At 36.2% G+C, this 13,336-nt stretch overlaps 1 protein-coding gene across 1 annotated transcript in view; it reads right to left on the bottom strand.

Moving 5' to 3' along the window:
• The window catches only part of ADGRV1 (adhesion G protein-coupled receptor V1), a 614,420-nt gene that overhangs the window by 563,754 nt on the left and 37,330 nt on the right, over positions 1-13,336 (bottom strand). The window contains exons 17-20 of the mRNA XM_003404981.4: positions 10,321-10,447; positions 9,465-9,682; positions 7,647-8,390; positions 5,397-5,770 (exon numbers count right to left, since the gene is read on the bottom strand). Coding sequence (XP_003405029.2) covers positions 5,397-5,770; positions 7,647-8,390; positions 9,465-9,682; positions 10,321-10,447 — 1,463 coding nt within the window. The remainder of the gene's footprint in view (positions 1-5,396; positions 5,771-7,646; positions 8,391-9,464; positions 9,683-10,320; positions 10,448-13,336) is intronic.

Raw genomic sequence — 13,336 nt, 5'->3', positions numbered from 1 at the left:
ATCTGTTCAATATAGATCCTATTTGGAATTCAAATGACTGTTCGGTATGGATCATTAAGGCACTAAAATGCGTATAGGTTTATTTATTCTTTCATGATAATTTACTAAGCCTTGTTATTTGCCAGGCCATGATGTACCTAGTTAGGGGGAAACAAATTACAAAATAATCATTATCTCCTCTTTCAGTACATCAAGTAGCAACCTATGTTATATTCTACATATTTTCATTATTTGTTTAAGATGTAATTATGCTTTTGTTTTAACCTTAATAGTACTTTATGTCAAATGAATCTCTAAACAACGTAAAAACATAACAGAACTCTGAGAGAAGTCTTTAAAGAATATCTAATGCCTTCAGAAATTTTGAGGGGATAAAAAGATTCTTTTTCAAAGTCACTGCAGCAACATGATGGAGAAAAAATTTAAATTATCCATCTTTAAGCAGTCAAGCTCACTTTGGAGAATACAAGTGCTCCAAAATTCTAATGTTGAATCGAAAGCTCGAATTTTTATCATTGGCAACAAGTACTGTCAGTTGTTCTCTTCAAAGTCACTGGCTCACTTCCTTCATTTTCAAGAGAATGCCTGCCAAATACCCAAGTGTGAATAGCCAAAAGTTATCGGTCATTCTTTCAAATAAAAATTGTTTTCCATGAAAAGAGCAGCTGGTTCAGCTCACAATTCAAAAATTGCACACTTTCCTTGAAGACAACTATCATATTTTGATAATGCGCAGAAGTGCATTGTGTTTCCCATTTTGTGATGTTGTTGTTTTAAGTTGCCAGTGATTCAGTCATGGAGACCTTATATACAACAGAACAAAACGTTGCCCAGTCCAGTGCTGTCTTCAAGATCACTGGTATGTTCGAGTCCATTGTTATGGCTATTGTGTCAATCCAACTGATTGAGGGTTTCCCTCCTCTTCATTGACCAAACATGATGTCCTTTTCTAACCCGTCTCTCCTGATGGCATGTCCAAAGTATGTGAACCAAAGTTTTGCCATCCTTGCTTCTAAGGAGTATTCTGGTTGTGTTTCTTCTGAGACTGATTCACTCATTCTTTTGGCAGTCCACAATGTATTCAACATTCTTCACCAACGCCACAAGTCAAATGCATCAATTCTTCTTCTGTTTTCCTTTTTCATTGTCCAGCTTTCACATGCACATGAGGCAACTGAAAGATCATGGCTTCGATCAGGCACACCTTAGTCATCAAAGCGGTATCTTTGCTTTTTAACACTTTAAAGAGGTCTTTTGCAGCAGATCTGCCCACTGCAATACATAATTTCATAACTTGACTGATGCTTCTATGGGCACTGATTGTGAATCCAATTAGAATGAAATCACAGACAACTTAAATTTTTTCTCCATTTTACCCTGATTTTGTTTATTGGTCCAGTTTTGAGGATTTTTGTTTTCTTCATGTTTAGGTGTAACCCCTACTGAAGACTGCAGTAATATTTGACCTTTATCGGTGAGTGCTTCAAGTTGTCTTCACTTTTGGCGAGCAAGGTTCTGTCATTTGTATATCACAGGCTGTCAATAAGTCGTCCTCCAATTTTGATGCTGTGTTCTTCTTCATGAGCACAGCATCAAAATAAGTATGATGTAGGATACAATCCTGCAGCACCCTTTTTCCAATTTTAAACCACTCAGTATCCCCTTGTTCTGTTTGAACGACAGCCTCTTGGTCTATGTACAGGTTCTGCATGAGCACAATTACGTGTTCTGACATTCCCACTCTTCATAATGTTATCTGTAATTTGTTATGATCCACACAGTCAAATACCTTAACATATGAAAAACATAGGTAAACATCTTTCTGGTATTTTCTGCTTTCAGCCAAGATCCATCTGACATCAACAATGATATCCTTTGTTCTAGGTATTCTTCTGAATCGGGGCTCAAACTTTTTGCAGTTTCCTGTCAATGTACAGCTGCAGTAGCTTTTGAATTATTGTCGGCAAAATTTTGCTAGGATGTGATATTAATGTGATACAGAATCTCAAAAACACAGGAACTCAAGGGTCAAGATTTTATAAAATTAATGTTTTTTTACTGATTCAACAAAGACACTTTTAAGTGATACCTACATTATTTTAAACAGTGGGTAGGTGGGGTAAATAACACGATGACAACTAATTCCACTTGGTGCCCCTGCCTTAATTTGTGCTAAGGTGTTAACAGTTTTACCCACCATTGGCTTTTTCAGTCCAAATGTCAATAAAGTGAAAAAAGCAAATAACATCTTAGTATTTTTATGAAATTAGGTTTGACCCTGAAGACCTTCTGAAAGATCTCAGGAACTTCCAGGAGCACTTGGACTACGTGTGAGAACCACTTCAGTAAGAAAAAAGCAATCATTAAATATTGATGACGATGAAATTGATGATGGTAATTATTTCCTCTTACTCCTCTCTTCACATCACACCAAGAAAAGCAGAGGTTCTTAACATTTCTATTTTTAACATTTTCAGAAACAAAAATTCTGTAATCTTCCTTCCATGAAATTCTAAAGTTCAATCTTTCAGACAACTTTTCCTGTATCAACCATCTAAATGTTTCTCTTTCAAATATAGATACATTCTATTTATTTCCCATGTAGGTTTGGAGACTAAACAATCAAGTTTTCTTTTTCTTTCCAGCTAGTCCAACCTGTACAGGTGTTGTGGCCTACATAGGGAAGCTCTCTCTTATACAATTAAAGGTTTGACTGGCCCTGCCCAAGGCCAAAAATGTCCAGGAAGAGGAAAAGATACTTACCTCAGTAGAGGTAAATCAACACCAACCATAACCTATTGATGGAACTTGTAAGACAAACCAGCTTTGAAGATCTTACTATCATCCAGAAACCCAGAGAAACACTCAGAAGCTACTCCTCAATTTCAGCAATTTTTGTTGTTGTTGTTGTTATGTATCTTTTTGTTTTCTTCAGTTTATCTGTTTATGCAGTCTAACTAAATCTAAACATAACTAATATTTGAACTGCCATAAGCTTCTTCAGATCTTGATACAAAATATAATCATCATAAGTTCAACAAATATTTACTAAGTACCTACGCTGCTCAATACACAATTTTACGTGCTAAATATACAATAATGAACAATAGGCTTTATTATGCTTGCTGCTCCTTCATTTTTGCAGTGGAGAAGGGATAGAGAGTAAATAGTTTAGATTTATAAATAATAAAGTTTAGAAGAGTGAGCCATGCTAAAAAAAAAACTAAAACTAATGAAGGGATGTAGAGTGACCAATAGAGATAAGGGAGTGTTACACATCTCCACTGAGGAAATGTCTTTGGAGCTGAGACTTGAATGACTAAATGTGAAGGCCTGGAACAACATGTTCCAAACAGAAAACACCGCAAATGGAGACGCCCTGGGCTCAGAACCAAAGCAAGGTAAATGTGACTGAAATATACTGACCAAAGGAGATGATTATACAAGAAGAGGTCAGAGCCATAGGCAAGGGCCATATTATGAACAGAACTGAAGTCATGTTAAGGGAAGCTGATTTTTTTTACATGGTACCATATGGTTTTTACAGAGCCCTGGTGGCACAGTGGTTAAGGGTTCAGCTGCTAACCACACAAGCCGGCAGTTCAAATCCATCAGCCACTCCTTGGAAACCCTATGGGCAATTCTATTCTGTCCTACAGGGTCGCTATGAGTCACAATTGACTTTACAGCAATGGGTTTGGTTTGGTTTTATATGGTTCTTATAATCTGATGAAAGCCCATCTATCTTTTCAAAAATAGAGGTGATGATATTAAAGATACAGAGGGAAAGACAACAGGCTAAGAGGCACAAGACATGAGTTCAAATCCCAGTTCTTTCCATTGGTTATCAGCCATAGCTCTTAACCACTGTAGCACCAGGGTTCCCATTGTATCTTAGAAGGAAAAGAAACGGGGAAATTAATACTTACTAAGTTTTTTTTCAGGCCTAGTAAATGTCAAGCTTTGAACCAGGCAGTTGATCCTGCTCATTTAACTCCACTTTGGTAAGCTATTTTCTGAGGCCTCCTAAGCCTCAGTTTCTAACCCTATAAATTGGAAAGAGTAATAATTAATACCTGTTATACCTATATTAGGAGCTCTGGTGGCACAGCAGTTAAAGTGCTCAGCTGCTAAGCAAAATGTCGGCGGTTCAAACTGACCAGCCGCTCCCCGGGAATGGCAGCCTGTTTCCATAAAGATTTTACAGCCTTAGAAACCCTATGGGCAAGTTCTACTCGGTCCTACAGGGTCACTATGAGTCGTGATCGACTCGCTAGCAACAGGTTTTTCTGGGGGGCGATGGGTTTAGTTTGGTTTTTGGTTTTGTACCTATATTAGAGATTATCAGAGAAAGCTGCATAAAACTTAATATGTAAGGGTTCGCTGCTGACTGAATTTCTATTTAAAAGCATTGTCGTTATAAGTAAATATATTTCTTTAAGTTGCAGATTTGTATGACATTTGTCTTTGCTAGTGTTTTTTTTTTTAGTGTAGGACATTCTATTCCTGGTGTGGAAGAGACAAGCATTTCTAAATCTTTGAGTGTCACCAAACCAAATAACTAAGACAACTAATCCAACACTCCAGAGAGCCAGTCCCTCTAATCTGAGCTACAAGGAGACCTATAATCTAGATATTTTCCAGCTCTACCCATGTATGTTTTTCTTAATCATTTCAATTTACATATATGCCCTTTTAAACTTATTAGAATTAGCTTGCCAAGGGAAAGCCTCTCTTGCTTTTGGCATCCTTTCATAGACATCGAGCCATTACTGTCACACACAACACCTGTGAAGTAGTTTCACAAGCTCTCATATTACTGAACAGGAAACCAAGATGATTACGAATCTTTGAAAACTTGGAAAGAACTGATAAGGAAGTAAACCAGCCTAATGAATTAAACTGTCCAAGAAGGTTGATAAGAAAGACATTTATCGCCAACAAGGAGGAATGTAAGTACCTACTTAACATGCTTTTCAAATGTGGAAAAAAAAATTTTTTTTAAAACAAGTATTTTAAAAAAATTTCAATTATAATTATTCATACAAGCTTTCAATATATATTATTTCATTTACTGATATACTACCCAAAACAGTAGCTGAAAGATAAAATTACACATATTGTATAATTGTGGGTTCTATGAAATACATTAACTTTAAAGCTAATTGCTAAAGTTTAATCTGTGAAATTGTTATTACTTCTATCAGCTCATTAAGCTTCTGATTCAAACTATGAACTCGTAAGAGCAACAATCTTATTTATATTTGCAACCACTGTCTGTAGCATAGTGCAGGACTTAGAGTAGACGTTCAAGCAATCTTACCAAATGAAAGAGAGTACACTTCCCAAAATACCCATCTATCCAACTCTCAAAATTCTCCATGCTCACTTCTTACCTCTGGTATACAAGTTCCTGTGAAACCAAACAAGCCATTGGCATTGTCACTTTTTTGTATTATTAATCTTGCTGTAGTATTTTCTTCAGAAATGCGAGCTCCTCCATACACAGAGACTAGTTTAAGATTGAATAATTCTTCTCCTTCCTCTTCATTGTCATCTCTTGCAGAAACAATGAATGATTTGTTAGTTTCTCCTTGTCTGAACTCCATATATCCAGAAATGGGGTGTAAATCGCTCTTTGCAGGCATGGTATAAAGTTCATAAATTTCTTCAAGGGTCAGTTTCCGCTCAAAAGACCTCACATCCTGCATCAAACCTGTAAATCTGTCATTGCCATTCATCCCTGCCCCGATTCTCAGAATCCCAGCACCTGAAAATAGAAAAAAAAAAAAAAATAGACAGGTGTAAATGCTGCGATAGCCACAATTCGCCTATCCTAAATTACAAATATGAGTTAGAAAGTAAAATGATTTCATTGAAAGGTATTATTAAATATGTAAAACTGGTATAAAATCAAAGGCTACCTTCGGTTATGATAAACGCATCGGTAATTAATGGGATCATAATATTTTAAACTAAACCAAAAAACCAAACCAAACCCATTGCCGTCGAGTCAATTTCGACTCATACAACCCTACAGGACAGGGTAAAACTGCCCCATAGGGTTTCCAAGGAGTGCCCGGTGGATTTGAACTGCTGACCTTTTGGTTAGCAGCCGTAACTCTTAACCACTACACCACTAGGGTTTCCATTTTAAACTGAAGGTGTTAGTAACTACCTTCAATTTAAATGACATCCATAATGGAAAATTTTAACAGTCTGTCAAATCACATTTCTGGCAGAAAAATAAACATGTACACAGACACATACACATAGGTAAGCATAAAAAAAAAAAATTATGTGTGTATGTATAAATGCACATTTGGATAATAATTTATTCCACAGCACTTTCTAATTTACTTATATATACAAAAATGAAATGATTCAATTTAGTCATCATTTTAAAACTTCATTCTTTCTGAATATCAAGGCTTGAACTGTTAGAAACTCATTTTGAGTCAAATAAAGTTGTCAGAAGTCAGCAAAAAGGTTTCTGTGAAACAAATATACCTCTTTATCCAAAAAACTGATGGAATGGAGGTAGAAACAGAAGTATTCCTTGCCAGAAGCAACTTTATATGCAAGTCTTAGGGACTTTTTTCTTATAACAATATGTAGTCTATGTCACTAAACCTTAATAACAACCCTTTTTAGGAATTCACCAGTTCTTATGTCTTTACTTGCTCCCTTGCAACAATTCAATTATAATATTTATATACGAAGAGAACTTGGTAGTAATTTTGCAAAAAAGTACAAGTAATACTTCTCATCAATAGCTGCAGTGATTTTACAGGTCACTACTTGTTAGGGTAGTCACAAGTAACCTGCATATTATTATCACTATGGCTCCCATATCTAGTACAGTGGCTGTGGACTGACTACCAGTCTGCACGGCAAACCAAAACCACTCCTTCACTGGAGCTCCTGATTAGGTGGGAAATCTTATGTTGATGTCTCTCCTAAATAATTATTTGTCAGCTAAATAATATAACTTCCCCCTAGATTCTCTCAAAACCACATACACAGGGCTCACCAGCTGGAAGACTATCTACAGTCACGTATAGATAAATGATCCTATCTCCTTTAGCTTTGTTTCTACGGTTTACTAGAAGCAACACTGACCTAAAAGTCAAAGGTTTATATTCAAGTCTATCACTTGCTATGTGATGTTGGTCAACTTATTTACTAACTCTGAACTCCATTTCCTTAGCTATGAAATATTTAAAATACAGGACTATTGTAAAGTCCAAATCAGGCAATATATGGAAAATGCCTTATAAATGTAAAACACTACACAAATTTGAGGCATTTTAATCCTATGCATCTATGAGTAATTCTCTGGAACAAACATGATCCTTATTTCTCTAATTTTAGAGAGACAAATGTTCCTCCTCTGTAATTCTTTTCTTTCTTCCTACAATTGATCTGTTCATGCATCTCTCTCCAGAGGCTATTCTAGGTCCCTGAAGAGCACAGACTTAGCCTGATTCATTCCTGCAACACGCACCACATAATTTATTATGATCTTCGTAGACACCCAGTTTTGTTTAAGGAAATTAAACCAGTACACAAGCGGAGTTTTTAAAAAGTTGTTAGCTTTTTAAAAAAATTTCAGCTGGTGCCCTAGATGAGAAGAAGACACTCACCATCCATAATGGCTTCTCCTTTCAAACTCTTAATTCCTTTGGGCATTGCATTTCCATCAAGGTAGAATTCAAGTATGCCATCATCCAAGATAATCAGAAGGTGAAGCCAAACATTTTCTTCTAAATATTTCATGGCTGTTGTCTTGGCAATATACGTAACATTGGAACCCAAGGTTTTGTAATGAAGGGCAAGTGTTACATGGGATTCATTTGTTTGGATTTTTACCCCATAGTAGATGCTTCCCTGACCATCATCCTTTGCTATAATAAATCCATTGGTATTGGCATTAGGCATTACCCAGGCTGAAAATGTAAAGTTGGCAATTGTGTTGTTCCTGGAGGGATGGTATTTGGGATTAACAATCCCAAACGCACCCTCTAGTCCACTGAAGTACAAAGCATCTGTTCCACTATGGTGGCGCCGCATGTGAGGTTGTAAATGCACAGTGCTGGGAAAAATTCCAACCAGTAAAAAATCTATCAGTGGAGGCAACCCAGCCACGAACTCACTGGATAGTATTTCCCAGCCTACTCGTACATCACCAAAGGCACCTTGTTGCCTCAAAATAGTGAAGTTAGTAATGTAAGACATATCATCTTCTGAGAGGACATCTTCGGCCACTTCCCTCTCTAAACACTCTGGATCCAAGATGAAAACTCCAAAGGGGTCATCATTGAATGGAATCATTACTGTCACCTGGAGGTTGGTTTCTGCTAGTTGGCCCCCAGGACCTGGGGACCCACCTGTAATAAAAGAATTTATAATAAATGAGAAATCAGAATTTGAATTATTTCCTAGCATAAGGTAAAGCCACCACCACCCATCTGTCAGCTTGTCAGGCCTGCATGTAGCTATGGTCCTAGAAGTGTTGCCACTAGCACTACAAATACCAGCAGGGTCACACATGGTGGACAGGTTTCAGGGGACCATTCAGGCTAAGACGGATTAGGAAGAAGGGACTGGCAATTTACTTCTTAAAATCAGCCAGTGAAAACCCTATGGATCACATCAGAATATTATCTGATGTAGTGCTAGAAGATCAGCCCCCTAGGTTGGAAGGCACTACAGAATGGCTGCAACAATGGAGTCAAATGGGCTAAGGACCATGAAGACAGCAAGGACCAGGCAACGTTTCGTTCTGTTGTACGTGGGGTGGCTATGAGTCAGACCTTACTCAAAATCAACTAAAACAACGACATAAGGTGAAGAAAAAGGAATGTGTTTAGAAGACAAAGTTCTAGTTAAATAATTTACTAACTGATCACTGAAGACTGTGTCACTATATGGCTTTTTTAAGAGAAAGACCTTGCAATCTGCTCCTGCAGCGTTTACAGCCATGAAAATCCTATGGGGCAGTTCTACTTTGTCATGTGGGCTCACCATGAATTGAAATCGACCTGACACCACCTAGCAACAACAATGGCTTTTTACCATGTTCTCTGGGGCATAATACCAAATAACACACTTCATTGTAATTTTAGTAATAGTCGTGATTTGAAAATTTGTTTAAATTATAGCACAAAGACCAAATATAATATAAATTTATATTTCCTATTTTCTACTAATGTTTTGTTGTCAGAGACACTGCATTAGGTGTTGAAAAGTCTACATACAAGTTTCAGTTTCACAAAACTAAAGCAAGCTAAGATTATAAAATGAACATCTATCGAAATACATCTATCAAGATATTTTAACATGTAAATCAGACAATCAAGACATACTCAGTTTTTCATCCACTGCATTTTCCATACAGCTCTATTTAATTAAAAATATAAAAATCTGGTGGTAAAATAAAAGAAATGGAGAAAACACATCACCTGATATGTTTACAAGTTTTAGAATGTAAAATTCATTGAATTCAGGAATTTTATCTGGAAAAGCACGGAGAATTACTGGTTTTGCTCCTTCCCCACCCATGAAGTTAACAGTTCCTGAAGTTTCATAGAACTCTTGTCCAGGCTGCAAAGCAGAATCATTCTGAAACAGCTGCCAAGCCACAGAAACACTGCCAAAGTGTCCTCGATGCCTCAAAATCCTACATAAAAAATTGAAGGAAATTATTTTTATGAAAAAGTTTTAAGTAGTGAATCTAACTCTACTGTGAGTTTTCTGTGTTATCTCAGAAGTATACATTTTCTATTATCCTTAATATAAACCAACAAGCCAGAACTACTAAGCAACCATGAAGATTCTCCTAGAAAGGGAAGAATAAGGTAGAACTTCATATAATAAAGAAAAGCAATCTTAAAAGTTATGTTCTTCAAAACCGAAACAGAAAAACAAATTCTAAGCTCAATCAAAAAATATTTCAATGAGAATTAGTAAATGTTCTTCAAAAGCAAAATACAGGGTAAGGGTGGTCACATATCATTTGAGAGAAGAGTTCCTAAAGACCTTGAATAATTCGAGTCTCTCGGTCCTGACAAAGAATGGAAATTTGAAGTGAGATGGTTAGGGAAAATAATTTCTGCTTACTAGCTGAAGTGTTAGGATTTTTCGACAAGTCGCAACAACATAAGGTGTACAGTTTATTTAGACAGCCAGTTTTGAAATTATTCAATTCTTGACTAATTTTTTTTTAATTTTGAAAGATTCAAAATATTTCAATTTTTTATGTAAAGGTTTAACTTTGTTTTATCCAATTCTAAATTTGTCTTATCCATATATGCTTACCAAAATGCATTAGTCTTCCCTTCTTCTACTGCTTTGTCTATGGGCTCAAGAGAAAAAACACCATTTGGATCATCATTTGCTTCAATTATCACTGTAGCTATTCCATATTGATACACTACTGTATCACCTATATTGAAAGAAAAAAAAATGTCAAAAAGGTAGCTAACCTACTGTTACATTTATATTTTTAATTAAGAAGTAGTTTATAATTAAGTTCAATTTTCAGCAAGAATTTCCTTACTGAAAGTCACACCCCAAAATCCACTGCTGCTAAGTCGATTCCAACTCATAGCAACCCTACAGGACAGAGTAGAACTGCCCCATAGAGTTTCCAAGGAGTGCCTGGCAGATTCGAACTGCTGACCTCTTGGGTAGCAGCCGTAGCACTTAACCACAATGCCACCAGGGTTTCCTGAAAGTCACACAACAAATGTAAAATATTGCTCTATTTCTTCAAAGACTATATATAGATGTACACACACACACATATGTACACATATACACATATATAGAGATACCTAAATAAGTTCCTATTTCTGTCTTTTGAGAAAATATTTAATTGTAAAGAAACTACATTATTGAAAAACATGTAAGACACTTTTCTTCACAATAGGATGATTGCTTCTATAGCTTATTCAGAAATGAAAAACAAAATTTCTAATTTCAAATTTTTAAAGTAGTTTCTTTTATGTCACAAAAATAATGAAAGGATTATCCCATGACATAAAAATATTCTTATACCTATCGACTGGACTCATTGGTTCAGATTTTCATTTCAGATCTTTGTCTTTAGGGGACAGAATTTGATCTGGTCATAGGAAGAACTAAGAAATCTCCATGGTATTGAACTTGATTCCTCTCTACTCCAATTCTTTCCACAGCATGTTAGCACCATCACTGCCTACACATAAGATCTCTGCTTATCACCTCCCTGAGGTTGATGCAGCTTTGTTTTTGCTCCAGCTGTTCCCCGTGCAAGCAAAAGTCCTTCCCAGCTTAACTCCTGTGGCTAATTCTTTGTCACTACTCGAGACCCAGCTCATGCAACACTTCTTCCAAGAATTTTGAAGGTTAAGCTAAGGGCTTCTCTGCTGTGTTCCCACAACACTGCACTATGTGAATCTGTCCTAACCATTATCACATTACAATCATCTACACACACACACACATACAGATATACCATTTGACTGTAAACTCCTTTGACAAATTCTGTACATTCAATTCCATGTGCTAGAAGAGTACAACAAAAACCCATGGCCATCGAGTCAATTCCAATTCATAGCGACCCTACAGGACAGAGGAGAACTGCCCCATAGGGTTTCCAAGCAGTGGCTGGTAAATTCAAACTGTTGACCTTTTTGTTAGTAATAGAGCTCTTAAACACTGTGCCACCAGGACTCCACCCTAGAAGAGTCGATGTTCACTAACTGGTACATATAAGTCCCTGGGTAGTGCAAAGGGTTAAGGCACTTAGCAGCTAACCAAAAGGCTGTCAGTTCAAGTTCACCCAGAGGTATCCTAGAAGAAAAGCCTGGCATTCTACTTCAAGAAATCAGCCAGTGAAAACCCTATGGCCAAACAGGAACAATTACTTTAAAGCAAAGGTGAAAATGTAAGGGGACAGAGAAACTAGATTAATGGAAACAATGAGAATGCTTCTGCATTATGAAGAATGTAAACGATGTCACTGAACAACTTGTGTAGAAATTGTTGAATGTGAACCTAAACTTCTGTATAAACCTTAACCAAAAACACATAAAATTCTATTAAAAAAAAAAAACTCTAGGGGGCACAGTTCTACTGACACACATGGGATCACTGAATTGGAACAGCTCAATGGCAGCTGATTTTTATAAATAACTTACGATGTTAGCTGAACTCATGCAAATAAAACTTTCAAAAGTAGATGAGGGGGAAAAAAAATCTAGACCTTTTTACATGGTGTTAGTCGTAAATCCTAACCCCTATACCTGAGAATGTAATCCCATTTGGAAATAGTTTTCTTTGTTATGTTAACGAGGCCATATCAGTATAGGGTATATCTTAAGCCAATCACTTCTGAGACATAAAAGAGCAGATTAAACCAAAGAACAGAAGGTGAAAAAATACAAGACCTTCCCCCAGAGCCAACAGAAAGAAAGCCTTCCCCTAGAGCCAGTGCTCTGAATTTGGACTTCTAGTCTTCAAAAATGTGAGAATATAAATTTCTGTTTGTAAAAACAAAAAAATTAGATGAGAATAACTCCTAAAACTAAAATTACTAGAAATAAGAATTATACAGTCACCGCATTAAAAATAATTTATATAAACATACAACTCTACAAACCCTCACTTCATAATTAGCCAAAGAAAAGGAAAAATAAGACATACAAAGTAGACAGTATATCAGACAATACAGACTAATATAACAAATTATCATATCATATAACCTATCAAAAACAAAGAAAAATAATAAAATCCATTTTTGACAGAGTTTTACTATTACGTACATATCACTAGTGATACTAAAAATTCATTCTGTTTTTCTACAGAGCAAACTGACAATTTTTAACATGTGGTATAAAAATGGTCACATCCTTTGATATAATAACTCAATCACAGGACATATACTCTGAGCAATAATTATCAAGAAAAACACCCACTGCTAGCACTAGGACATGTTTGAAGAACATATAGAAAAGAAGAGGAAGAACTGAGAAAGTATGAGTAAAAGCACAAAATCTAGAGATTTTTATCAGCTAACTCTTTTTTTTTTAACTCTTCATAGCTAAAATCACTAGATTCTCAGGTGCTATCATTTCTAGAAATATATTGTAGACAAATGCTGGGGCAGTACAGATACACACACACACCTCAGGCCAGTCACCAGTCATCCATTCATTCTCTCTTCCTCTCTCTCTCTCACAGCATATATATTTCTCCAACAATACATTTTAAAAAATAAACAAGCTAAACCTCTTCTTGCAGAGTTCTTTTCCATTTCCCTTACAAGTGGTTCAGGGTGTTTTGATGTGCT

This window comes from Loxodonta africana, chromosome 2 (genome assembly GCF_030014295.1).
Source record: "Loxodonta africana isolate mLoxAfr1 chromosome 2, mLoxAfr1.hap2, whole genome shotgun sequence".
NCBI classification, from domain to species: domain Eukaryota; kingdom Metazoa; phylum Chordata; class Mammalia; order Proboscidea; family Elephantidae; genus Loxodonta; species Loxodonta africana.
Note: the sequence above shows the minus strand (reverse complement) of the source record. Positions and strands in the feature narration are given on the sequence as shown.